Source organism: Equus quagga, chromosome 15 (assembly GCF_021613505.1).
Source record: "Equus quagga isolate Etosha38 chromosome 15, UCLA_HA_Equagga_1.0, whole genome shotgun sequence".
NCBI classification, from domain to species: Eukaryota; Metazoa; Chordata; class Mammalia; order Perissodactyla; family Equidae; genus Equus; species Equus quagga.
In genome coordinates, this window is record NC_060281.1 from 13,552,260 (window position 1) to 13,580,215 (window position 27,956).

The 27,956-nt window shown below is 43.0% G+C and overlaps 2 protein-coding genes across 5 annotated transcripts in view; both read left to right on the plus strand.

Moving 5' to 3' along the window:
- Positions 1–7,801, plus strand: part of CILK1 (ciliogenesis associated kinase 1) — a 55,041-nt gene extending 47,240 nt beyond the window's left edge. For 3 of the 4 annotated variants that reach the window (XM_046640417.1, XM_046640418.1, XM_046640419.1), the window contains 3 exons: positions 382–510; positions 3,042–3,164; positions 4,188–7,801. In XM_046640417.1, the coding sequence (XP_046496373.1) occupies positions 382–510; positions 3,042–3,164; positions 4,188–4,342 (407 nt within the window). In that variant the 3' untranslated portion in view covers positions 4,343–7,801. Of the gene's footprint in view, positions 1–381; positions 511–1,721; positions 1,756–3,041; positions 3,165–4,187 lie in introns of all 4 variants that reach the window. The other variant, XR_006885354.1, reaches the window with a different exon arrangement.
- A 3,779-nt stretch (positions 7,802–11,580) lies between these two features.
- Positions 11,581–27,956, plus strand: GSTA4 (glutathione S-transferase alpha 4). Its single transcript, XM_046640113.1, has 8 exons — positions 11,581–11,669; positions 12,616–12,720; positions 19,075–19,126; positions 20,535–20,667; positions 21,502–21,643; positions 23,273–23,404; positions 25,973–26,111; positions 27,804–27,956. Exons 2-7 carry the CDS (start codon positions 12,634–12,636, stop codon positions 26,093–26,095), a joined length of 669 nt encoding a protein of 222 aa, XP_046496069.1. The 5' UTR covers positions 11,581–11,669; positions 12,616–12,633; the 3' UTR covers positions 26,096–26,111; positions 27,804–27,956.

Consider the following 27,956-nt stretch of genomic DNA (forward strand, 5'->3'; position numbering starts at 1 on the left):
GAGCAGAGGGATGCAGATGTGGGGGGTGGGGTGGGGGTTGGAGAAGAACTTGCAAAGGTGACAGAAAGGCAGAGGAGGAACATCCAGGAGCCCTGAAGCCCAGGACAGCGCCAGAGGGGGTCAAGACATGGGACAGACAGATCTGTTGGTAGAAGTTGAAGAGACCTCTCAGGCTGCTCACCAGTGAGACAACATGCTAAACCCGAAGACGGCATCTTTCCTCTGCCATCTATCAGATGACATCAGCACAGTCAGTTTTTGCTTAGATCCTTGAACCGCAGGAAGGTTTTGACAAATTGGGTCTGCATTAATTTCATCTCTGAAGTCTCGTGCAAGACCAAATATGTATTTTGCATCTTAAAATCATTTCTTCCCTATTAGGAATAAATATGAGAAATGGCATACTCCCGAATCCAGGCAAGGATTTTATTCCATCTAATCCATGGTCTAGTTCTGGTGTGTCTGGAAAATCTTCAGGAACGGTATCGGTAATCAGCAAAATAAATTCAGGTGAGTAATGATTCTTAACTCCTAAATGACAAGAAGCGAATTCTCTGGATGCTGCAGGGTGGGTCCAGAGAGATGAGGGTGTAAGCTGTGGAACCACGGGGGCCTTTCTGGTGCGGAAACCCTGGGCCTCTTTTCCAGGCCTGTGCCCCTCTCCTTCTCTCAGCAGCAGGCCCTGGGGACTCAGCTCCCGCGAGGTCTGCTCTCGAGAGTAGCTGGGGAGGAGAGCAGAGTCTTCCCTGCCTCATGGGAAAAACAGAAATAACTTTACGGGGTCTTACAAAGGCTGACATCTGAGGTCCTGCTCTGTGGTGGGCGACCTCCTTCTGACTCAGCTCTAGCTGCCTTGCTCCAACTCGTCCCCTGTGTCTGATGACACAGCCTTAGCCCAGGGCATCAGAACCCCTTCTGGTTGGAAGGTGGACGGTTTGGAAGTCCCTCCCCACTTTTTTTGAAGAGATGAATGAATTTCGGAAGCCTTCAGGCTGACTAAGCCCATTGCCAGCAGACCAGTTTCCCACATCGTTTTTTTCCCTCATACAGCGAGCCCCTGCTGGGAGCTGCATCCCCTTCCACATTGCCAAGGAAACTTCTGGGCCTCACTTCTCCCTGCCTTTATCCATTATGTGTTCATTTATTGTAAGGAATACAAAAAAGAAGGAAGTAATACATCAACACCCACTTACCCACCAGCAGGTTAAGGCATCAGACTGCCAGTACACGTGAAGTCCTCACCTTCCCTCCTCCCCCGCCTCCCCCAACCCCCACCTGATCTGAGCGTTTATTATTTCCATGCATTTAAAAAAATATACATGAGGGACCAGCCCCGTGGCCAAGTGGTTAAGTTCGCACACTCCGCTTCGGCAGCCCAGGGTTTTGCCAGTTCGGATCCTGGGTGCAGACATGGCATTGCTCATCAGGCCATGCTAAGGCAGTGTCCCACATGCCACAACTAGAAGGACCCAGAACTAAAATATACAACTGTGTACTGGGGGGCATTTGGGGAGGGAAAAAGCAAAAAAAAAAAAAAATACATGAAATACATAGTATGTTTTGCATGTTTTAAAATTTATATGCATATAATCCTGGATCTCCACTTCATTCATTTTATTAATTACATTACGTATGTAACAATTGTACATATGTAGAATATTATATTATATAAAATATACAATATATAATTATACAATACTATAATTTATTACTTCTACTAGGCTATAATTTATCCCTTCTCTTCTGGACGAACTTGTAAGTTGTTTACGGGTTTTGCTGTTAGAGTGCTGAAATAAACATTGTCGGACCTATTGTATTGCACCGTGTGAGGGGTTCTCCGGGGATGGTGCAGTTAAAGTTAAGTTAAAGGGTCTGCTCATCTCCGACTTCACAGATATTGCCAAATTGCGCTCTGGCAGGGTATGGGAGTTGTGCTGCATCCTTGCCACTTGGTACTGTCAAGATTGTAAAATTTGTGCTAATCTGATGGGTGTGAAATGGCATTTTATTATGGCTTAAATTTGCATGTCCTGTTTACTAATGAGGTTGAGCATCTTTTCCTGTTTATTGACTGTATGTTTTTTCCCTTTTGTGACTTACCTGTTCAAGTTCTCTTCCCGTTTTTCTTCATATCTATCTGTTCACCAGAACTGCAAAACGTGCTCCAGCTGACCGACACAACGCCTCACACCAGACCATTTTTCTCACTCTGCCTTACGCAGTTGCCAAGGATGCTCTGTGTTGTAAAGACAGAGCAACTGTACCACTCATTAACCCTCTTCCTAACAGATGTAACTTCCAATTGGATAATGGCACATAGTAACATTGTTCATCATCCCATGTGTGCTGTTAAGCCTTCAAAATAAGGCTGATTATAGAGATTCATTCACCCACCCAATATATGTTGATTACTTATGATCTGTAAGGCATTCCATTAATGTCCTAGATACTAAGACGAGTGCATACAGTTTTGACCCTTGAAGCACTCTCAAGATAGAAATGACATAAAAAGTGAATTATGTAATAATAATTTCATAGTAGTTAGTCTTTTTGATTATGGACAAGAATATTTAGTGTAGAATTACTTGTAATAGCTAAATAATTAAGATAATGTGTGTGCTGATCAATCAGAGAATCATTAAATAAATTATGGTTTAGCCATACTCTAGAATTTGTATATATTGACTTGGAAGGATAGCTATTCTATATTATGGAATGGAAAAAGCAAATTTCGGAAGAGGCTAAACCTATTACTCCAAAAAGAAAGAAAATTCCAAATTTCCCTTTACTTCGATGAACCAACCAACCAGGCTCCGCTGGGGCGTGGGCTACAGGAGCAGCACAGTCTTTGCCCTGCGAGTCTTTCCGACAGCGTGGTGTGGTGGAATGCTCTGCTCAGAATTCCCTGTTTCTATCATAATTCTTTTTTCCTTCCTAACAGTCAGAACCTACTCTTTGTTGTTCTGCACTGCTGTCCTTTAACCCTGTGGTGTCATGTGCATGTGTCCTTGTAGTAATGAGCTTTCCCCTTTGCACATCAGTGGGTTCCGGCTCTGCAAGTTCTAGAGGACTGACTGGAAACTACATCCCTTCCTTTCTGAAAAAAGAAATCGGTTCTGCTATGCAGAGGGTACACCTGGCCCCTATCCCAGACCCTTCCCCTGGTAAGTTCTATTTCGGATCCTTCACGACTTGATTCAACAAATAGTTATTGAACAACTGCCTGGTGACAGGCAGGTTTTAGGCCTAGGGTCCGCCAAGGAAGGAGGCAGACAAAACTCCATGTCCTTGTGGAACTTGTACTCTCTAAACAATAAGCAAATCGAATAAGACGCTCCTAAGTGCTCAGGAGAAAAATAAAGCAGGCAGGCAGTAGGGAGTGTGGGGGTTGGAGTGTGGGGTGCAGATTGCAGTTTTAGACAGGGTAGCCAAAGAAGACGTCACCGCAAGGTGGAGTGAGGATGGAGACATTGAGTAAAGATCTGAAGATGGTGAGTGAGCGAGCCATGCAATATGGGGGAGACTATTCTAGATGAGATTCTTAGTGCGTGGGTGTCAAGGCCGGACAGGCCTGGCATCTTCAAGGGATAGCGAGGGGTGCAGGAGTGGCGTGAGTGAGAGGAGGCGAGGAGGAAGAGGAAGTCAGAGAGGCAAGAAGAGGCCTGACAGTATGAGGCCCTGCAGGCCACCATAAGCACGTTGTCATTGACTCTGAGCGACCTGGGAGCCACCGGAGGGTTTTGAGCAGAGGAGTAAGGTGATCTGACTTCCATCTTCCAGGCTCACTCAGGTTGCTGCTTGTCACTAGATGGAAAGCGGGGAGCAAAGTTGGAAGCAGGAAACCAATTGGGAGGCTGTTGTAATTATCCAGCAAAGAATGATGCTGGCCTGGGCCGGGGTGGTCATAGTTGGGTTGGGCCAGATTCTGGATATATTTGGAAGGTAGAGCCAATAGGATTTGCTGACAAATTTTAATTAAGTAGGATAAGAGAAAAAGAGAGAGGTCAGGAATGACACCAGTATTTTTGGCCTTACAACTATAGCATGGGGTTGTCCTGACTATGAGTAGGAGGCAAAAGCTGCTCTCGAACTCTCATTTTCTGATATCTTTGTCATCAAGATGCATTTATCTGCACTGTTTGCATGCGTCCCATATCAGTCAGACCCACCTTTCTCTTTCACTGCAGGTTATTCTTCCCTGAAGGCTGTGAGACCTCATCCCGGGCGACCTTTTTTCCATACCCAGCCTAGAAGCACTCCTGGGTTGATGCCCCGGCCTCCGGCCGCCCAGCCTGTGCACGGCCGGACCGACTGGGCCGCCAAGTACGCGTCTCGGCGATGACTGTCACAAAGCCCTTTGTAGGGGAAAGCAGGACACTATCCCTCATCCCACTGGTGTTCTAGCTGCAAGAACCTGTCGAGTGGTGTAAAAGCAAACAAACGCTTCATAGTTATCTTCTGAACTAAGACATTTCAATATTCTTTTTAGAATTTTTTTTAAATATTGGTTTGAATGCAATACCCTTTTTTTGTACAAAATTATTTTATTCTAAAACTGGGTCCCGTTATTTTCTTAAGCAGCAACATTTTGTATATATGGATTATGTTTTAGCATTTTATACAGTCAACTTTGTAATGAACTTTTTAAAGATTAATTGGTTTTCCTTTGGGGTTCCAGATAATATTTTATACAGATTTTTAAAAATGTAATAATATTGATGCAGTATTGCAACAGGCGTGCAATTTAAAGCTACATGATAAAGGGTTATTTACTCAACATGTGGGGATAATTGTGAAGTGCTGAAATTTCACTTGTGGTGCATCAGGTACTTCCGGCTCGTTGGACTGCCATCAGCACTAGAAAAATGATCTGCTTTTCTCAGTGTCATGTTATTGGTTTGATTTTTTGATACCGCTGTGCTGTTCAGAAAGTACTGTTGTATAATTCACTTTGTTTTGATCTTGTTCCCCAGATGAAGGAACTCTAAGTAAATATATTTTGAAATTTTGACCACAGCCCTCATGGTGGTTGGTAACATCCAGAAGAAACCCAGCTTTATACGCTATGCCATCCCCTTCTGCTTTCTTCCATTTCTGAAAGCAAATGGTATAAGTACCCACCAAAGGGAAGCCTTTCAGCCAGAAGGTTCTCCACATAAAGGTTAACACAGTCACTTAAACATGTCCCTGCCAGGACACATTGACACATGCTAAGTTTCAAAGCAGCAGCAGATTTTTTTGTTATAATAACTGATAGAATTTTGCATTCAGCTCAGTTCTCCAGGCCTGGCTGGGAACAGACAATGAATACTCTTTTGTCCTAGCCAAATTCTCAGGGCAGTTTGGGGAGCAGAAAAGATTTATGGCAGAGGTTCCACTTATCTGGGAAGTCACGGTGACCGCGATGTTTGTGTCCGTCGGGTGCCACATTTGAACTCTTAACCCTTGTGTAGTTTCAACAGTGAGAACTCTCTCTGTCGGGCAGAGGCTGTTCTGTTGAGAGGAATGTTTACAGCAATTTTGAAAAGGACAAAGCTAGTTTGGAGACAGAAAAAGACAAAAGGTCCACTCTCGTCCATCTCTTTGGGGCACATTTGCCTCCACTCATGGTTACCTGAAAGGCAAGAGGGAAGGTCACCACCGGTGAACATGATAGCATCTCAGTAGTGTGTTGACTCACATTCTCTCAGGGCACAAACTACTCTCGTTTGCTTCCAGGTTCCAGGATAGAGTAAGTTGACCCGTATGAAATTGTCATTTTTGTAGGTTAAAATGAATATTGGCACTTTGATATGCTTCAACCTAGTAAGTTGATAAAATATTGCTTTGATGTGTTAATAATACATTGCAGCCTGAACAAATTACCATGGCTCCCAGAGAGCCCTAACCTAAAATCAGGGAGTAATTTCTGCTTTGGAGAATCTGGCTCAAAAATATACTTGACCAAGCACTATGGCCACTAGAGGCATAAGAAAAGCACATAATGGATGTGGATTTGATGGGTAATGTTTTCCTGTTAACAAACTGGCGGCAAAGCTTCAAAAAATAAATATGTACATGTACGCACAACTTGAAGCTGAATTCATTTCTGTATTATATTCACAACTCATTATCTAACGCTACAGAAAATGTGTTTTCAGAGATGACTCTTTACTGAGGTTAAAATATTTATTTTCCCTTTCTGTATTGTGTATAAAAAGTAATTTAATCTGTAACCTTACCCAGCTTGCTGGAAAGCTGGTTTTAAATTGTAAATACCCCATAGACAAGCAAATAGATTGTGAATACCATATTCTTGGCGCTCTAGCTTATGTTAAGGTCATTACACTTCTTTTTAAATTGAAAAACCTAGTTACCTGGTTATTACACATTATAAAATTGTTTTCGAATACTTGTGTAGGGCCCAAATTTGGAAAATATTTCACTTTTCTTTCTCTTCTTTCCTTTGTTTATTAGCAAACAACTTCCCTTGGGAAGCCAAACACATTTATTCATGTGAAAGTCAAGAAGCTGATGCACAGTTGAGAAAACTGGAAGACTGGAAAAGCAATGTAAATTCTTGAGAACTAACCCAAATCCTGAAATACTCTTTTTTCCCCCCTAAATGGGTAAAGGACAAATTGTATATACAAGCTGTTTCCTATAGAAGGGAATAGTGACCATCTTTTGTTATGTGAAAATAAAATGCTACCTGTTGCATATATTTTTCAGTTACTATAGAATTATAAAATGTACTGTAAGATGCCAAGAGGAATGATGAGTTTCACTGTACCTGTCCATGACTAGCTCATTTCAGAGTTGGGGAGCTTTCTGGGATGTCAGGAGATGGTGCAGGGATGGCTCTCATTCAGTGCCAGTGGCGTGCTGGGGGGTCCCTGTGTAAACTGCAGGGAAACTGCATGAGCATCAAAGCTACTCTTGGTGTGATTGTTCGTTTTACAAGAAAATTCCAGTTATTTCTAAGCCCTCCCTCAGCTCATATATGATAGGATTTAAGTAGGAAGAAAATTGATTTTCAAACAATTTTTAGAGACATCTCTTGCCTAAAGAACCATATACAGCTAATAAATTGACACTATGTCATCTCCCGGAGTTATCAAAAATTGAGTACAATCAAGGCAACACACGGAAAAAAAAACAAGAATCCAAATACCGGTACTGTTGGAGTTCATGGGCACCATGATTTCTCATTTCCCTACCATCAAGCCATTGTTTTGTGCCATTTAGGAGAGAAGGAATGCAGGTGTATGTTTCAGCTCCGTGTATAACCAAAAGCAATATGTTTATAGGAAAATGTTTGACATACTAATTATTTTATCTCATTTAAAGCATACTGTAGCAACTGGTTTGTTTAATATATGTGGTTAATTTTTAGAATTATTTTTACAATTTCCAACCAAAGTACTGTATTTTATATAATTTATTGGGAAGACCTCTTCATGGAAACCATTAAGAAGACAAACTGGAGGCAAATATCACATTAATCTGTATTATCAGTTTCTTATAGACACTGTGCTAATGTGAATTTAAAATCACCAGAACAGTCTTCTGATCTCAGATGTCTCACTGCTGAGAGCAGATTATCCCCTGATTTGATTACAAGGGAGTAACTGAGAAAATACTTATTTATAAAGCAAATATTCATAATGATGATAAGATAGGAGGACAGAAAACCACTTACTCAAGCCCCTTCTGAAATGAAATGTTGCTTCTTGAACAGTTTGTCCTGAGGTGTTTAAAAAAGTTCATTTTACATAAGAAAATTCTGCTCCAAATAAAGTTACAGTTTAAGAAAAATTGATTTGCGTGTTCTGTTTTTGCTTTCATGTTCTTCCATCAAAAGATAACAGCACAACTAGAATGACCTGGAACTAGAATATACAACTGTGTACTTTGGGGCTTTGGGGAGAAGAAGAAGAAAAGGAAAGATTGGCAACAGATGTTAGCTCAGGTGCCAATCTTTAAAAAAAAAAAAGATCACTAGTATTTTCTAATTTGAAGTTTTGAGATTTTATGGCTCCTCCTTAATGCTTACTACAGTGTGACTGCTGTGGCATTGGAAGCATACACTTAGAGAAGCAGCATTGTTTTCCTGCAAAGTGGAGGTTTTTTTAAATTTAGCTTTTAGCAAGTTAGGTGACTAGGGATGTTAAAAAAAAAAGAGGTCGAAACAATTTCTTGTTGCTGACGTCATCATGATTAATACGTATATGTTTTCATCATGATTATTACGTATATGTTTTTAGCTTTCAAGGCACACTCAAACAATATATATTGGATACATACATTGTACAATATATAATGTACAATATAAGCTTTCAAAAGAAGTTCATAACTTCACGAATTACACAGAAGATTCCAGAGGAAGTGCATTTCCCAAACATTCTTTGAATCCTTGAAAGAATTTTGGAGGAATGTGATTAACCAATCAAACTTGTATTGGTGAATCCCCAGATGTGCCCTTCATGCTTCGAACACCGCCAGCCTGAGTGTGTGACCTCATGGTGTGTGTGCCCAGCCTGCGCCTTCAGAAGCCCCTCAGGTGCAAGCTCTCAGCTGTCCCTCCTGCCATAAAAACCTGCTGTGAAGGGGGGAGGGTGAAAGGGGTGATGAGGCATGTGTGAGGTGATGGACTGTAATCAGTCTTTGTGTGGTGAACATGACGTAATCTACACGGAAATCGAAATATGATGTACACCTGAAACATACAGAATGTTATAATCCAATGTTACTGCAATAAAAAAGCCAAAACAGATGAACAAAACCAAAAAAACCCCCTGCTGTTAGAATAGATACCAGTCATTTATGGCTAACGCTGAATTTAAGCCAATTGTTTCCCTCTTTCTGGAGTGTTTACATATAAAGCTTCTCTTAAACTGAGATTTAAAGCTCTTGATTTTTTGTTAAGGCAATTTTACCTGCTACTGAGTGGGTGGGTGAAGGGTCAAAGGCTGAGAGGACTTCGTTAGGTAGATGGATAGACACTACAAGTAAGGTTGTCCCAGACTGGCAGCAACTCCAAAGGTCTCCAAGAATAGCATGATTTCAAGGGCTTCCAAGGAATAAACTGACCAAAGGGTTTCTGTCATTGAATGGCAGAATTATTATAACAGGACTTTTAATTTCTCCACAAGCCTGGTAATAATAGCGTCTTATGATATTGCCTTAGTTTCTCTTTCAGGCAAACAAGATCGCTAGGATAATGTGACGCCTGTAATATTAGGTGGGACATATGAAGTTGCCATCTTTGTAAGTTAGAAGAAAATAGTAAAGTATCAGCAATTTGATATGGTTCAAACAATTAGAAATAAGGAAATGGAGATAAATGTTTGGCTTATGAACAAAATTGAATAATGTTTGTCCTAGCTAGTTCAATTAAAATAAATCCTTGTAGAAAGATGGGTTGGAAAAAACGAAAAGAATGATCACTTTCAGCGGGCTTGGAAGATAATGGCTTCCTACTCATGTTAAACTGAGTAATCTGTGCTAGGTCAGAATTAGAAAGATGAAATTGAACATACAGTGTTATTTGTGTTCGAAAGTGTGCCTTTTCTGACTCGGGGTGCCCAGCTGTTGTTGGTTTGCTTCTCTGCTTCCTTTACGTCCTTTCTCTGGATCAGCTCATCCTGTTGCTGCCGGTTTGATCCATCCCAACCCTCTCTTCTGAGTCATCACCGTCTAGGGGACATTTTCAGTCGGATGGCTCATAGGAGTGAAAGACAAATCTACTCATTATTATTTTCCCCACAACTTGTGCTCCTCTACCACCCTTTATGGAGCTAGAAACCAAGGCATTTTCTTTCTTTCTTTTTCTCTCCCTCACCCCCTCCCTCTCTCCCTCCCTCTTTCCCTCCTTCCTTCTTTCCTGCCCTCCTTCCCGCCTTCTTTCCCTCTTTCCCTCCTTCTTTTCTTCCTTCTACAAATATTCTCTGAATGCCTACTCTCTGCTAAGTATGGTGCTAGGAGCAGGACATACAAAAGTATATTTTAAAAATATGAAAATCTCTAACCTCATGGAATTTATATTCTATCAAATCTACAGACAGATAAAATAAATAAAATATATAGTATGTTAGATAATAAATGTTATGAAAAATAGATGAGGATGGGAAAGGAGGTGTGTGTGTGTGTGTGTGTGTGTGTGTGTTTGGAGAGGCTCGTCATTCTGGACTTTTCTCTTCCTCCTTTCCTCTACTTGCTTCTACTTGGTTGGTAAAACCTCCACCTCCTTAATATTTCACCTTTTCTTATCCGTCTTCTTCAAACTCACGATGCTACTTTGATTCACATGGACATTCAACATGTCTCTCTTTCTCCACCCTGCACTGTCCCAATTCATTCTCCACACTTCTGTCGGAAAAATCTACTGAAAACATGATCGTACTAGTTGCTGCGATTCATCAGCACCCCGGTCTTCTCAAGCCAGGTGCTCTCAAGAGCCCCTCCTGGGTGAAAACAATAGTCAACAACACCGAGAGAGCAGAAGCTGCCTCTAAGAATAAGAAATAGTTTTTAAGTTTTTTGAAGATACATATTTTTAAATTTAAAATTCATGTGAATATACTATATGATAGCCTAGATGGTTTTGAAACATGTTTAAAAGTTTTAACTTATTTACCAGCCAAATTACTTTTTTAGCCCATTGACACCTCCACCTCAAGCCCCCCCATCTTCCTCCCATCCAGGATGGTGCTATGCACAGTAAAAAAATAAATATATGCACAGATATACACAAAACGAGAAATTAAGTTCTACCGCTTAATAAAATATGCATTAACAGCACTTATATGTTATATATGGCACTCTGCATACTTACTTTTCAACAATTTGCTATATGTACCTTTTATACGAATTACCTGATAGCTGGAATTTACAAGTCGTCAGTGTGCTAAATGCAGGTGTACTCCCTGTTTCGTTTCGTTAAAAAAAAAAAAAAAAAAGTATCTTGGTTGTATCGTCAAAAGAAAGGCAGACTGCCACATGCAGCGCCTCATTTGGATGTGTCTGGAGTCTTGGAAGCTTGACTACCCTACGTTCTCCTACAAATGGACCTTGAGAGCTTGTTTGGAGGTTCTAGCAGGGGAGCGCAGCTACTCGTATACCCTTGACCGAAGAACGGTCCTCCTCTATCGGGGAAGGTCGTCCTCTTCGACCGAGCGCGCAGCTTCGGGAGGGACGCACATGGAGCGGTGAGGGAGGAAGGGGACACCCGCCTAGCCAGCCAGATCAGCCGAATCAACCCTGGCGATCAATGGGGTGACAGATGTCGCAGCCAGATCGCCCTCACATCCGAAGCAGGAGGCTCGAGCACGAGGTATATAAGCCTGTAGAAAATTGTGCCTTTACGCATAGGTCGAGTTGTTTACTATGCCTGGTCTCTAGCAGGAACCTTCAGCTAAAAGTCCAAATCTAACTAACATTCTAAAGGTTATTTCATCCTTCAAACTCTAAAATTGATGTTTAAATTGACTTAAATTGGAGATGTTTTTATATTATCCACAATGCCTTGCAGATGGGTGGGGCATGCTAAACACCGCCGTCTCTATTGGTGAAATCTTTCCGGAGCCTCGCCCACCGTGAGCGCGCTCGGACCGCCTGCTGCTCCCGCCTGGCTGCTGACCGCTCGCCGCCGACTTTGTGCGGCTCCGGGTTCTCCGAGCGGATTCCAGGTCTGTCTCCGCTGCTGCCCTCCGGCGCCCCTTCCTCTGTTGTTTCTCTTCCCCTCCCCCGTCCTCTCTAAGCTCCGAGCCTCTAACTCTCCCATCCATCCAGTGACCAGCCCCTCATTCAATCCTTCTCTTGTCTCCCTCCCTCTTGTCCTTTGCGCCCCCGCCCCCATCTGGGCAGACGTGGGCTGGGGTTGGGGTCTTTCTTGGCTCTGTGCGTATTTCCATTAACCCGCTCTGCGGAGTCTGAATCCACTGGTGGAAGGCAGGCTCGCATCTTCCCGGGCCGGGCCCAGCGTGGGCTGAACGGGGGCATGGAGTTCCCGGGAGGCTAGTCTCGGGGGGCCGAGTGCGTGGCCTGGGCGCCCTCGCAAGAGGGGGCTCATTTCCCAGTGGGGGCGGAGGACCTGTGGGACCCGGGGGCGGCTACCGCAGACGTGGCGAGAGACGCACGTTTTGCAGACAGTCGTAATACTTAGCCCATCCACCTCCCATTTGCTGGGATAATTAAATATGATGATGCATGTGAAAGTGCGAATACTTGCAGAGGTTCCAGGGGGTGTGTAACTCTCCTCCGCGTCTGGCCTCTCCGGGTTGCATTTGGAAAATCTAAGATTTTTCAAGGTCAAATTATATGATGTTCTGAATCTGTGAAGTAACGTACTGCTAGCCCAAATGTCTTTTCAGCAAATGGCCCCAGCTTCCCAAGACCCAGAATAAGAAATCATAAATAGAAACAATATGAAAACCAACAAAGATGGTTGTTATTTTTAAATATTTTAAAATGGTGGCGTGTTTTTATGGAGTGAGGGAAAACGCAGTAATAAAAAAAAAAAAGTCAGTTTCCTGTGCCCAAATCCCGAATATTCGTTTAGCCTGAGCACTGGGTTGAGGACACGAAATTGAGACTGTTGTTCGTAAGCGAGGAGCTGCTGGATTTGTTTTTCAGAAAGCCTGCAAGGCCATCATGGCAGCGAAGCCCAAGCTCCATTATCCGAACGGGAGAGGTCGGATGGAATCCGTAAGATGGGTTTTAGCCGCTGCTGGAGTCGAGGTACCCTGCCTTGTTTCTTCACAGATTTGTCGTACAGCCTTGAGACCTTTGAGGAAAACATAAATGGCGGAGCCCTGTTCTGGTCTTCTCCCACTAATATTGCAGACATGCTTCCTTGAGTCAGAATCTGAGTTCTTCCTTTCAAGGGGGTTTTTCTTTATAAATGGAATGTCGTTAATGGAATTCTGTTTTACTCTTGACTGTTGCTTAATCATTGACTTCTGATCTACTACCAATAAATTAATAAGGAGAAAAGCAGTGAACCTGAAATTTGCCAGTTACTCCCAGAACTTTTTAATTATACATTCTCTAGGTAAATTTCCTGTTTACTTTGATGGCTTCAAACTGGCAGCCTGCTATTTTGTCTGCATACGTGTCTACTTTGGCCCACAGTGTTTTTGTTTTTCTTTTGGTTCTGTTCTTTTACCTTCTTATTTATGGAAATTTTCAAATACGAACAAAGGTAGAGAGAACGTCCGTGGATTCCATGCACCTTTCACCCAGCTTGGTCATGAGCTCTTTGCTGACTTTGTTCGTCTCTCTCGTCCCCTCCACTTGTTCTATGGGACTGGGTTCTTTAAAGCAAAATACATACCATTTCATCTTTGAGTACTTCAGTTTTTATCTCTAAAAGATGAGGATTTTAGAACATAACCACAATACCATCACCACACCCAACAAAATTAACAATTCCTTATTAGCATCTGGCACTTAGTCCTAATTGTCTCAAACAATTCTTTTTATAGTTACTTTGTCCCCGACTGGATTGAAATCAGGTCCACGCATTGCATTTGGTTAGGTTTCTTTCAGTATTTTAAAAATTTCTAAGATTTTCTCTGCATTTTAAAAAAATTAACTTTACGTTTGGAAATAATTTTAGATTAATAGAAAACTTATGAAGATAGTGCAGGGTGTTCCCACATGACTGTCGCTCAGTCTCTCCTACTAACAACATCTTACATAACCGAGTCAAAACTAAGAAATTAACGTTGGTGCACAACTAAACTACAGACTTCATTCAAATTTAATTAATTTTTCCACTAATGCCTTTTTACTGTTTCAGGATCCAACATTATATTTAATCACTAAATTTCCTTAGTCTCCCTCAATCTGTGGCAGTTTCTCAGTCTTTCCTTTATTTCACAGCCTTGACAGTTTTGGAAAGTATTGGTCAGGGTTTTTGTGGAATCCTCCACAGTTTGGGTTTGTCTGATGTTTTTCTCATGATTACTCTGGGGTTTGGGGTTGGGGGGAAGAATACCAAAGAGATGAAGTACCCTTCTTATTGCCTCGTGTTAGGGGTTCCATGATATTAAAATGAACTATCATGGGTGCTGTTAACCTTGGTCATTTGGTTAACATGGTGTCTGCCAGGTTTCTTCACTGTAAAGTGACTATTTTTCCTTTGGTCCTTTGGAAGCGAATCATTAAGTTCAGCCTACACTCCAAAGGATGGGAATTAAGCTCCAACTCCTGAGGGGAGAGTATCTACATTTAGAATTCTTGCGTAAGGAAGATTATCTTTTTCCTCTTCACTTATTTATTTATTCGATCGTTTGTTTATATCAGTGTGGACTTAAGTATATTTATTTTATATTTTGGATTAAAATCCAATAGTACTTTATTTTGTTGCTCGAATTGCTCCAGCTCTGGCCACTGGGGCTCTTTCAGGTGGCTCTTGTGTTCTTTCCACAAAGCCCCATCCTTCTTTTTCTTTTTTTTCCCTTCAGCACTTCCTTACTCTCTGATACGACAAGATGCTCCAAGCTCACCTTATATTTAATTTGCCCTCGTCCTAGAATCCGGTGTGCCTCCAAGGAGCCCTGGCCCCTTTTATTAGAACATGGTATTAGCAGCCAAGATCCGGGTGCTAAGTGTCTGCATTTGTTTCTGGTGCCATTTATTTGTGGAAGAAACTGCCCTGTAGAATTTCCCCCATTCTGGATTTGGCTGATTTACCCTCATTTTAACATGTTCCTTTATTCTCCATATTTCCTGTAAACTGCCGTTGGACCCTGATAAATCCAGGCTCCTTTTTTTCTTTCTCTCTCCTAATTTTTTTCCTACCAGACTGCGTCAGAGGTGATGCTGTGAACACATTTCTCTTGTACAACATCAGGGGGTGCATGATGTCTGACTGTCTCGTTTTCAGCAACGCTGAGCTTGATCCGTGTGTTCCAGTGACGTCAGCCTGATCCGCGCATTGGAAAGTTTCCTCCATTACACTTGCAACTAGTGGTTTTAGCAGCTGTTGATTGTCATCATTGTTAGGGATGGCAAAATGGCGATTTTTCTATTTCTGCCATTTCACCTGAATTTATTAACTGTGGTTCTCTTGTAAAGAGTAATTTTTTGCTTGTTAACTATTTAATTGCCTTGAAGTACAGTTCAGATAGGAAAGGCAAAATAAATGCTTGATTCGGTCTCTTTCAATTTTCAGAATAATGAGGCGTTACCGTAGCAACCTCCAGAGATGACAAATGAAGGTTGATGGCTTTGGGGTTTTGTTTTTTGTTTGGTTGGTTTGGTTTTGGTTTCTTTGCAGATCATTATAACTTGCCACACAGTGTTTGACAATTTTCTAAATTTTTGTATTTAAATTCTAATTTCTGACTTCTCTTGAGAAATGGGAAGAAGATCTGATAATACTGGACCCTCATTTCCACAGGGCAGCAATTGCTGAATCTGAGTAAGGACCACACTGTGGATGGACCTTTCTAATTCATCACGGTCCCCATCACTCCCTCTTGGCTCAGGACATGTTTTCTCATTTGTTAAGAGGAGGGTGAAAAAATTCTTGGTCCCATCACCTAAACCTGGTCAGCTTATTTATGTCAACCATCTAACTCCTGTATGCCTCTGAGTTTGCAGTTCTGGTTTATTTAATAGGTTTTGCAGTGTTTGTCTTATATGTGTATGTAATATAACCCCTTGTCAAATCCCCTCTCTTCCCTGTCTTCATTCTGTCCTGTCCCTCCTACTCTCCTGTGAGTCAAGATTCTTGGTTGCAGTAATAGAAACTCCACCCTAAATAAGTCAAACAAAAAAGAACTTGGGTGATATGACCCACTACCCTAGACCAGGCAGGCAGGTGGGGTAGAATAGTTAGCCCAGCTTGGTTCCCGAGCCCACCGTTCTGACCAGGGTGGGGGGAGCTAGACTGGCCTCCCTCACTAGGGCTGACCATATGGTTTACAGGAGCAATTCCCAAAAGGTGGTATTGAGGGGTGGGTGTCCCTCCCCATTTCTTTGCCAAAAGATATTTTTAGCTCAGTTTGTGCTCATGTAGATGTGAAACAGTCAGGACAGAGGGACAGCTCATGACTCCCAGGGTCACAGTGTTGGGTTGCCCCTGTGGTGTAAAGCACACAAGCACACACACCTGAATAACTGGGTAACTGACACCTGCTGAAAGGCAGCCTGTCCTAATTCGGGGAGTCGGCGTCCTCGGTCTCAGTCACTTGATTTGAGACCTTAGACATTGTTCTGAGCTGAATGTTGCTTCTTCGCTGCTCGGGGCTTCATTTGCCTGGTGACCCCCCAGAAACCCAGTCAGGTCCTCCTTGTTAAGAGGGAGATTGACACATGTTGAAGAGGAGACTTAAGGCCACAGACTCCTAATTCAGGACTTCTGGGCAATTCACTTGAAAGAGGGGGTGCTGTGGTGTAGGGAGGGCAGTGCTCCAAAGACCCCAGGTGGGAACAGTACCCTGGTTGTGCAGACAGAAACCTGGACGCTGCCTCTGTGCTCATCGCTTGAGCAGTGCTCAGACGAGAGTCGCCAGGCACCCTCCCAGCTCTGCCTTGTGATGTTTGTCTTTCCTCTCTTTCCCACCCTCTCATCTCCCATTCCAGTGCCAGTTTCTTCTTGCTGCCCAGTAGTTTTGTAAAGCTTGACACGAGAGAGTTTCTCTAGTCAGAGAGAGCACACATTTTGCATATGTGTCTCCAGAAATCAAAATTCAGAATCAGAATTGTTTGGAAGAATTTGTTTTAAAAAATGTATCTTTCTGGTCTCTGCCAGCTACTGCATTGAGTATCGGAGCGGGGGGCCTGGGTCTAACACCCACCCCCGCACTTCCTTGTGTGCTTTAAATGGTCACAGTCATGAAGGTTTGAGAGCAGTAGTGTGGAGGGGGCACCACCTGCATCACGTGTGAGCAGCTAGGCGTTTGGACAAATGCCCGGGACATTCTTGCCCTGCGGCTACTGCTCTGTGGGCACCAGATCGAGGGCCTCCAGGGGGCCCTGAGACCCCTCTCCTCACACCACGAGGACCCTGGGGAGTAAGAGAAGCCATGCCAACATCCCATCACTCCGATTCTCCCCCCAGGTCAGCTGGTTGGGATGGAGGAGGGGAGAAGTGCCAGTTGTGTGCTGGTCAGCTCTGTCCCCCCTCGGATGCCTTGAGGGGGCAGTGCAGGGACAGACACAGGTAGAGAACCCTCTGAGGACTCAGCGGGAGGAGGCTTCCCTCCTGTTTCTGACGTGAAGTCCATTAGTGCCTTAGAACGTGTTTTGTATGTCACGTGAAGAGGAACCTGTTTTCACTGCTTCTTTTTTTCCCATAACTTTTTTTTTGGTGAGAAAGAGTGTCCCTGAGCTAACATCTGTGCCAGTCTTCCTCTGTTTTATACGTGGGACGCTGCAACAGCATGACTTGATTAGCGGTGTGTAGGTCCACACCCAGGACCCGAACCCACCTACCCTGGTACCTGAAGCTGAGCCCAAACCTAACCACTACACCACTGGGCTGGCCCCTCCCCTAACTTTTTAGTTTGAAACTTTCAAACCTACAGAGAAGTTGTAATGATACAATGGACACCTTTCAATTAAATTCACCGTTTGTTAACATTTTGCTACATTTGATTTCTCCCTTCCTCTCTCTGCTCCCTACCCCACCCCCAATCCTTTGAAAGAAAGTTGCAGATATCAGCATGTATCTTCCTCCTAAGGAAGAATAAATAATTGTTATAATAACCACAATATCATTGTCACAACTAAGAAAATTAATACTAGTTTTACAATATCTACTACACAGTCATTATGGAAAAGCTCCCCATTGTCCCCCAAATGTGTGTATGACTGTTTTGTACCTATTTTGCAGTTGTAGCTGTCCACCCACACCCCTCCATCCAAGATCTAATCAAGATTCAGGCATTTGGTGGTTCTATCTCTTTAGTTTCTTTTCAGCTAGAACAGTGTCTCCTTCTTTTTTTCCCCTATGCCCTTGACTCTTTAAAAGAGTCGGGGCCATTTCTGTGGCAGAATGTCCCACATTCTGGATATGGCTGATTTTCACCTTGCAATGAGATCCAGGTTAAATGTTTTTGACAATGTTTCCACAGTGTTCCTGTGCCCTTCTCATTGTGTCACAGCAGGAAGCACATGACCTCTCAGAGTGGCCCCCAGTGGGGAACTACGTTTGACCACTTGGTTTGACAGATCTCTCCATTACAAGATATTTTTCCTTTGTCATAATTAACTTGTGGGGTGATCCTTTGAGATTGCGAGTATCCTGTGCCCCATGACCTAAGGATTTCAGTATCCATTCTGGTCCTTATCAGAATCAATTATTAGGGGCCTGCCCGGTGGCGCAGTGGTTAAGTGTGCACGTTCTGCTTCTCAGTGGCCCGGGTTTTGCCGGTTCGGATCCCGGATGCGGACATGGCACCACTCGGCAAAAGCCATACTGGGGTAGGCGTCCCACATATAAAGTAGAGGAAGATGGGCATGGATATTAGTTCAGGGCCAGTCTTCCTCAGCAAAAAAGAGGAGGATTGGCAGTAGTTAGCTCAGGGCTAATCTTCCTCAAACACACACACACACAAGAATCAATTATTACATTGTAGGTTGCAAATTGGTGACTTCCTATTTTTATCATTAATTAGCAATAATTCTATATGAATTAGCACTAATTCTTCTGTAAAAAGGAGCTTTTCCTTCTCCCTTTATTTTAGTATCATCATTTATGGACACAGGGATTTGTGTGTGTGTGTGTGTGTGTGTGTGTTGTAATCCATAATTGACCTTACTCTTTTTGATGCTTGAATTGTCACAGATTTGGCTAGGGATTCTCTCTCTCAAGTAGCATCCTGTGTGCCTTTGCCTTTGACATTTCTCGCACTTCCTCGCATTTGAGCACTTCCTCGCTGTCTGAGAGAACAGAGTCCACCTTTTCTCCCAGGAGTCCTGATTTCCATCCAGTGGGCATTAATATTTAGAAACCAAAATGTGGATGTTAAGTGTGCTCTTTCTCTCTGCTTTTGAGGAAATTTAACTTGCTTGTTTCAGTCCTGAACCTGTAATGACATTTCCCTTCTTTTGGGGGGGGTGGTGTCTTTTAAAATTTAGTTCGATGAAGAATTCTTAGAAACAAAAGATCAGCTGCAGAAGTTGCAGGATGGTGAGTATGGAAGTGAGACAACGGTTGGTAATACTGATTTTTTTTTTTTTAAGAACTGATATGTGTGTGGAAGGGCAAAGATGCTGCTGACACCAGACCTTCAGAACAGTATCCTAAAACCAGACAGGCAGGAGGAAATAACAGCTGAAATTGCCAAGAAATCGCTTCTTATTTAGTAATTCTTTAAGAACCAGCTAAAGGGAGGGAGCAGTTCCTTCCTGCATCCAGGTGGACAGCTCTTCTTCATCCTGTTCTCCAACCCTCTGCCCTCTTTTCCCCCTTTCTTCCTCTCCCTCATCCCTTCCCTCCTCTTCATCTTCCCCTCCTTGCCCTCTCCAAATTATCTGAGGCATTGGCGCATGCTTGAAGTATGTAGCTGAAAGTCCCCATTTACACTGGGCTGCATTTCTGAAAGTAAATACCAAACAGAAACAAAATCACTGAAAGGCCCCCTTTAACTCCGGGTCAGCCCTACTCCCTCCGTGCCCAGGCCCCAGAAGGAATACCCCCTAAACCTGCATGCAGCTCCCTCCCAGCCGCCAGCAGGGGTCCCCAGGCTTAACTCAACGCTCCCTTGAGAGGGACCAGCTCTAGGGGGTCTCATGCCACCTGTCATGTATGACACTGCCTGACGTCACCAGGCATGTGCTGAATACTCATGTCCCCTCTGCCTTCATATGCCCCAGACACTGAGCCACTCAAGGGCTAGGCTGTAGCCTATACTTGCATCTCTCCCTGGGTTTGGTACGTGGAAAGTGTTTGACATAGGTTTGTTGCAGAAAGTAATGGATTACTTTGGGACCAGTGACAGCATACTTGGTAGTAAGTGGTATGTGGCTGTGGAAGAGAAAAACCAAGCCTATATGGGTAAGTATCAGCTGGTGACTTAGCTTTCATGATCAGATGTCTAAAGTAGTGCTGTCAGTACGGCATTTTACAGTGATGGAAATGTTCCATTGTACACAGTCCAGAGTAGTAGCCACTAAGCCATATGTGCCTGCCGAGCACTTGAAATGTGTCTATTGTGTCTAAGGAATTGAATTAGAAATTTTTTAAAATTCTAATTAATTTAAATTTAAGTAGACACATGCAGCTACTGGCTACTGTTGCCCAGTGCAGCTCTGAAGAAATATCTTCACTCCATTTCCCCCTACCCCTTCTCACCGTGGGTAGTTATTTTTTCCTGGGGTGAAAATGAAAAGGGAAGGTTTAGAACAGTGCTAGTGTTGGGGCTGCTTTATGGCTAAATCTGCTTCCCTGAATGAAGTTAAGGTTATCTGTCATCAGGGAGCTTTACGCTCTTTCCTAAGACTGTCACCCCACTGTCCTTTATCATTCAATAGAGCACCTTTTTAGGGGAGGGGGAACAGGGAAGAGATTACTTGTAACTCTGAGCTTCCATCCTCAGGTAACCACCTGTTGTTCCAACAAGTGCCGATGGTTGAAATTGACGGGATGAAGCTGGTGCAGACCCGCAGCATCCTCCACTACATAGCGGACAAGCACCACCTCTTTGGCAAGGACCTCAAGGAGAGAACCCTGTACTGAGGCTCCTCTCGAGCGTTCTTGTTTGTCAGCTTGCTGACACCCTAGCTGATTAGCAGTCCTCTCCAGCGCATCCTGACTGCTTTATGTCTTGTGTCATTAGTGTGAACAGGGAACAAAAACCAGTGGGAAAATCAGGACAGAGAGTCTGAGTAAAATGATAGAAAGCAGTTGAATTCAGATATTGGATCCTGACCCTGGGGTGTGATGGATTCAGGTTTCAACATCTTTAAACACTTTGATGCTGCTTTTGCCTTTCTTGCAAATTGATTGTCATTGAGTATTAGGAACAGAAAGCTGCTGTGACATGCAAGGACTGGGATACCATGCACTGGATTATAATGTGAACTCAAAGCCTGGTCCTTGTATCTGCTCGATGTATGATACTAGGAAAAATGCTAAGTTCCAGGGTCCTGATGAGTTTCCTGTACAATAGGATATTAATAGCACGTTCCTCATAATGTCACAGGATTCAGTGACATATTGGCTGTAGAGTGTTTAGCACTCTGCCTGGTACATACCAAGCATTCCATAAATGATATGCACTCTTTTCATAAATGTGAAGTTCCACCCACACTGAGCGTGGGTGCAGGATGCGGGTGGAGGAGGGACTATTGTGCTTTCTGATTTGTGACAAATTTTTCCAAATGATTTTGTGAATTACAACTAGAAGTGACTTTGCATCTTTGCTCTTAAGAGACAGATGTGGGTAAATGCTTCATGGTACTTAAGTTGCCAGAGCCTTAAGAGGAAAGCACTCTCAATTCTTAGTGGTACAAACCGATGAGTTCAAAGAGAGGAAACTGAGAAAGCTGCTTTTTTGTTTTAAGGATTGACATGTATGTGGAGGGGACGCTGGATCTGCTGGAATTGATCATCATGCATCCTTTCCTAAAACCAGATGATCAGCAAAAAGAAGTGGTCAACATGGCCCAGAAGGCTATCATTAGATACTTTCCTGTGTTTGAAAAGGTAGGTGGCAGAGAAGCCTATGTGCACAGCATAACCCGACCACAAAGCAGCTGCCACCATGCCCCTTGCTGCTCAGGGCTGGGTAAAGCTGAGCCCCGTTGGACTAACCCCACTGGACACCTGAGAGCGGACAGTGGCCACCAGCACAAGGCCAGGATGTCTTGGAGCCCCTCAGACTCTACTAGGACCACATTATTCGGAAGCCTGGAGAAATATGGGCTCACCCCATGTGTGCATTACTGTTCCTGCACATTCAGCAGGTGCCCACATGTGTAGGATACAGAAAAGCAGAAACTCCCTAATTGCTTCATTCTTCCATTCCATGGTCGTTTCTTTAACGGGCAATGTGTGTCAGATGTGCTATTGGAAGAAAAGAGCCATTGCTGTTCTATTTCTCTTCCCTTTGCTATTTTTGTTTCTGTTTTATTTTCCTCATCTTATTACTATATCTGCTTTTCTGAGCTTCAAACTCCTCTTTTCCTCAACTGAGAGGAATATTTTTAAATGCTTCAATCAAAAAACAGAACGTAAACCTAGAATTGGCAGACTTCTTCTGGCCATCCTTGCGGAATTAGATTTCAGATGAAGGAGCGGTATTTTCTGTCGCCTGGTTTCATGGTCTCCTGCCCATAGGCACTTTGTGAATATAAAATATAATGCAGAAATGTGTGATAAGGGAGGAACAGGTGCCTTGCAGACAGGTCACTGCTGGTTCTTCTGTCCCTGTGGCCCAGAGTGCATCAAGGCTGCTCCCAACACATGAGCTAAAAACTGTTACCTGTCTTTTACACATAATGAAACAGTCACAGAGAGACTGAGTGACGCGCCCAGGGTTGGAGGCAGGATTGGAGCCCTGGCCTCTGACTATAAATTCTGGATTCATTGTACTCTCCGACTCTGGCTCCAGAGTCGTATTTAATTTGGAGTCGTACACAGAGTCCCTGTCAAACACACATGCACACGCAGATGCACACGCATGTGCACACAAACTCACCCTCATGGGCATCTAAGAGTCCACTGCAAAGGGATCCCCTCTGTTCTGCCACTGTTCTTGCCTCTCCCTGATTGTCATCTGTTCCTGTGAACCCGCACCTGTAGGTTACTCTCAACACAGGAGCCGAGATGAACTCTCGTGCTTTTAATTTTCTCTGTCTTGGGAGATGTGCAAGTCTGCTTTTTTTATAGTCGCATCTAGTTTGTGACCATGAGTCCCTCATAGAAACCCAGAACTGGCAGACGACATTGGACTCCCTAGACAGGACCTATCGCTGACTTCTTACATCACATGCCCCCCAGCCTCCTGAATTCATCAGGGTTAATTCATTTCTGTAGATGCATTCGTGGTGTAGATGTCCCCTTGTAAAGCGCTGGGTGCTAAATCCAGAATGTTTCCTTCCTCTTTTCAGGCTCATTCTGCTGTAAAGCAGATATTTAATGATGCTTTCATTTCTACGCCTTTGGTTTCTCTCTCCTGATACAGGGAGCGTCCTCTTAGTTGATGTTATTTATAAAAGGATGAAAGGACAAGGCCTAGTTTCACGCCTTCTCAGACACTGCACTGATCCAATACCTCCGTCAGTTTCTCCATGTCGAGAATTGTAACCGATGCAGGACGTTTCTATCCCGCAGGTCTTAAGGGATCACGGACAAAGGTTTCTTGTTGGTAATCAGCTGAGCCTCGCGGACATAATTCTTCTCCAAACCATTTTGGCTCTAGAAGAGAAAATTCCTAATATCCTGTCTGCATTTCCTCACCTCCAGGTAAATAAAACCGCGTCTCAGAAGATTGGCCCAGAACTCTTAGGCCTTCCTCCAGTGTCTGTTGATCGGTTGCCTGGGTGTGTGTATGTGTGTGTAGTTTTTTAAAATTCTACTTAGTAAAATGAGATGAAGGTACAGACTTGAAATTGTTTTCCTGCTCCCCAGATTCTTAGAGCTGAAAGATCATCTCCAGCTGAAAGAAGCTTTACCTTAGTTTTGCTCCATAACTACACTCTTGGAACGAGCTCCACACAGGTTGCCAATAGGCACTTGCCGTAGAAGTACTTCTAGGGACGAGGTTTTCTCTGACGGCAGAGCTCGAGAGTCAGCATCAAAACCAGTCTCATCGTCAGTGTGGCTCCCATTCTCAGAAATAATGTGGTCTCCAACTAGAAATGTCCAAGCCTGAGTTCCGAGAGCTAAGAAGAGGCATCGTAAACATTACCCCACAGAGCCCCCACATTCTCCTTCCCAGAGATTCCAAGGAGAGACTGCGTGTGGCTCAGCTTATTCCTCGGTATTATTCTGGCAAGATTGATCATAGAATTTTGAAGCAGAAAAGGGCTTTAAAACACTAGTTTCATCCGATGCCTTCAAAAAGATACGTATGAGGAAAGAGAGACCAGGGTAAGGAAGTCAGCAGTCAGGATAGCCTCGTGAGTGGGTACCTCAGTTTCGTCTAGAATGTTAGCCTTTTATCTCTAAATCCGGTCAGCCTTGCTCTATCCTGGGGTGTTGGCGAACTGTGGCACCCCTCGGCCAAATTGGGCCTGCTACCTGTTTTTGTACAGCTCTTGAGCTAAGAATGGTTTTTACATTTTTATATGGTTGAAAAAATATCAAAAGAATAATAATATTTCAGGACATCTGAAATTTAAAATTCAGTGTCCATAAATAAGTTTTATGGGCGCAGAGCCACGCCCATCCATTTACACATTGTCTGTGCGTTAGTGCTGCCACGGCACAGCTGAGTCGTTCTGCTAGAACCCATAGGGCCTGCAGAACCTAAAATATTTACTGACTGGTCCTCTATAGCAGGAGGTGGTCAACCCCTGATAAGGACCAAATCGACACATCTTTGACCAAGTTATCAAAAGACAAGAGAGACACACACTTAATCTCCAAAAAGTAACACACATACCTTTTAAAATAATTTTCCCAAGTCTAGTAAACAGCATTTTGATATGCTGATGAGGACAGGAGCCACCAGTTAAAGGCATACACCCAGAAAACAAGAATAGAAATCTTCAACAGGGCCAACAGCCATTATGTAGTGTAGCTATCTGTTCGTTCCTTCTTCCAGACACAGAGACGGAGGTTCTTTAATTTGACTTTAATACCAATAGATCCTTGAAATAGCCCAGGGACCTACTGGTATTTTCCATCCATGCTGCTAACAACTTGTTTTTAAACCCTAGGCACATCTAAGTAAATACTATTTTAATCTCTGGTCAGATCGAGCATCAATATTAAAGGACTTCAGAATCTGGCACCAGATCTGAGTTGAATTAAAGGGTCATTCCTGCATTGATTAAAGGGTAAAAAAAAAAGTCAAGAGTCACAAAAGTTTCGTTATACTTGACAAGTATGAACCCCCGGTAAACCTTGAAATGGTAAATTCTCTGAAACAACCTCCTAAATATCGGTACAATAGTCAAAATCAGATAGTTCAAGTAGCTCGAATAAGTAATAAAAAGAGAAGATTGTGATATTCAAATAGCATTGACATAATTATGAGAGTTTTTATTAAATATTAGTGACATATGTTTGTGTGTGTTTGTGTGCCTGCTTAATTAAGGCTGTACTTTGTATGTAATATACATTTAGTGAGTAGTAGCTTTTTAAATAAATGACCTCTTGACTTTGAAAGATTTTATTAGAGTAGTTGTATGTTTTGAATATTCACTTCATATAGTTCACAGTTGTCACTAAGTCAAATAGATTTTTCTTCTCAATTGTTGAGAATTGGTAAGATTTGACTCTATGAATGAAAAATATGATTTTTTTCCTTCTACTCCAGTTGATAGAAGTTGATAGACTACAAAAAATGCAACTGGTCATTTCCCCCACACAGCCAGAAAGAGGATTCATTTGGTAATAGGAGTAAAAAAGTCCAAGGAAGCTGAATCCTAAAATAGAAATTGTACCATCTGATGACTTTTTAAAGTACTTTATTTAAATGACTCATGCATTTTTTCTGAGCATATCAGTAGATTTAAGGTACTTCACGTCTTTTTTTTCATTCCTTTTTTCTCTTTAAGCAAGTATCATAATCGTATTCTAAGTATCTTTTTTATTTTCCATCTCTGAAAAGAACTCACATCTTGGTATGATCCGTGCGGTTTGCATAAAGCCTGATCTAGAGTCTAGCCTTCGTTGGCAGAGATTGTACATAAATTGTACCAAGAGATCAGACACTAAACAGGTGCAGGATTACAGTTCTGGTTGAATCCCTGCACCAGATATTTATTGGACAGATTTTGATGTGCCATTTTGCACAACTGTATTTTCATAGTAAATAATACCCTTGCTGTTAACCTTGAACTCTTGGGTTTTTTCCTTTTTCAGGAGTTCACCGTGAAAATAAGTAATATCCCTACAATTAAGAAATTTCTTGAGCCTGGTAGCAAGAAGAAGCCTCCTCCGGATGACATCTACGTGAGAACCGTCTACAACCTCTTTATGCCGTAAAACAACTCATGCATCTGTGAGTGAGAGCTAGCCCTAGAGAGTGCTGTGTCCATAGTGTCTTCATTGATGCCAGGCTGCCGTGATCCCAGCTCTGTCTTGGTGCTATGTATAGTCGTTCCTAAGTTGGGTCTTTCATGTCAAGGAGATCTCTTCTAGAAACATCGACATTTTTCTGTCCAGTGAATAATTGTTGTGGGATTTTTTTTTTTTTCTAAAGCTTTTTTGGAGAGGCTGACATTTAAGTTAGATCTGATCTGAACTCATTTCCTAATAACAAGGACGGGCACACCTCGTGTTCTCCCCTGAGCATCTTTTCTCTTCTTCTTATTACATTCAGAATGCCCTCCAGTCTGTTCCTAATTTTTAGTGTCTAATAAAACAGAATATCTAGTGAATAACTCCCCTCTGAGCTATTATAAATCCCTGGTAGTAATAAATGCAGCTGATAGTAGCCAAAATAAAGAATTTACAAATCATTGCCCTGTTGCTAGAATTTTTAAATTAACTTGTTTGGAATATATAATATATTCACATGGTTCAAAAATCAAAAAAGTATAGAAGGGTGTACCATTGAAAGTGTTCTTTTCACACTGCCACCCAGCTACCCAGTTCTGCTCCCCACGGGCAACATAGTTATCATTTGAATATCCTTCCAGTTATATGGGACACGTGTAAGAAGATATAAATATATGTTACTTTTATCCTCCTACTACCCAAATGGTTATTTGTAGGCTTCAAGTTTTCTATATTTCAGAACTAAAAGTATGATTTACTAATACTGCTTTAAACATGTGTTGATTTCTGTCTCAGATATTAATTAGGCACCTATTATGTACCAGGCAGGGTGCCAGGAAGAGAACCTTAGAACAGAGCCCCTGCTCTAGAAAAATTGACCACTGTAGGGGAGATAGACGTGTAAAGAGTAGAAGTAATTTTGGAAAAGAAAGAATTGTTGCTTTGGGAGTATCTAATGCTCAGAAATTTAAAAACCGAGGAAAGGCAGGTGTCTGATGAGAGTCTCAGAGAGAGGACATCCCCGACTGCAGGAGGGGCGTTTGGCTGAGATGTGAAAAACACACAGTCATGAGGTGATCGTGAATGCCTGTCACAGTCACTGCAGGTGCCTCGGTGTTGTATTAGAGGAAAATCAAGCATAGATGTCAAGGTAGTTATTTGTGTTCACGCTGTCACCATGCAAGTACTCCATCATCCCGCTGATATTTAGGATTGCTAGAAGAGCAAAGGCTTGGTGGCAGGTGCAGCACGGGGACAGGCCCGAGGAGCAGTGACGGCCTGGCTGCTGCTCCTGAGGGAGAGGCCCAGGCCGGCCAGGCTCCTGAGAGCAGGAGCCAAGGAAAAGAGGAGAATGGGGGCGTGTGGAGTAGAGGCTCACCCTGCCCGAAGGCAGGTCTGCCTTTGCTTCTGGGAGGTGATCTTTAAGCCCTTGGAGCGTCATGCTGAGAGGAGTGTCTTTGTTTGCTGGGGGCTTCAGGCCAGCCAGATAGTAACAGTGATTTAGGGTGAGAGCTTTGAGCCACACTAACAATGCAATGCATGGTGGGGCTTTGGGTCTGAAGGGGCTGGAGACACATCAGCCACGGGGGCGGTCAGTCATGCCACATGATGGAGCCCCAATAAAAACTCTGGACTCAAGGCCCTGGTGGGCTTCCCTGGTTGACACTACTCCATTGTCACACATGGTTGCCAGGAGGAGTCAGTGCTGTCCACGACTCTGCAGAAAGAGGACATCTGGAAGCCCCGTGTTTGGAACCCTCCTGAATTCTGCCCTGTGCATCTCTTCCCCTGGCTGATCTTCATCTGTATTCTCTCCTTGTAATAAACCATAGCCGTGAGTACAACA

Bases quoted from the DNA above. Each gene is read 5' to 3' on its own strand.
- GSTA4 (XM_046640113.1), top strand. From the start codon at position 12,634: ATGGCAGCGAAGCCCAAGCTCCATTATCCGAACGGGAGAGGTCGGATG. The intron at 19,127-20,534 runs GTGAGTATGGAA...TTCCATCCTCAG, and splicing joins GCTGCAGAAGTTGCAGGATG to GTAACCACCTGTTGTTCCAA. The intron at 20,668-21,501 runs GTACTGAGGCTC...TTTTGTTTTAAG, and splicing joins GACCTCAAGGAGAGAACCCT to GATTGACATGTATGTGGAGG.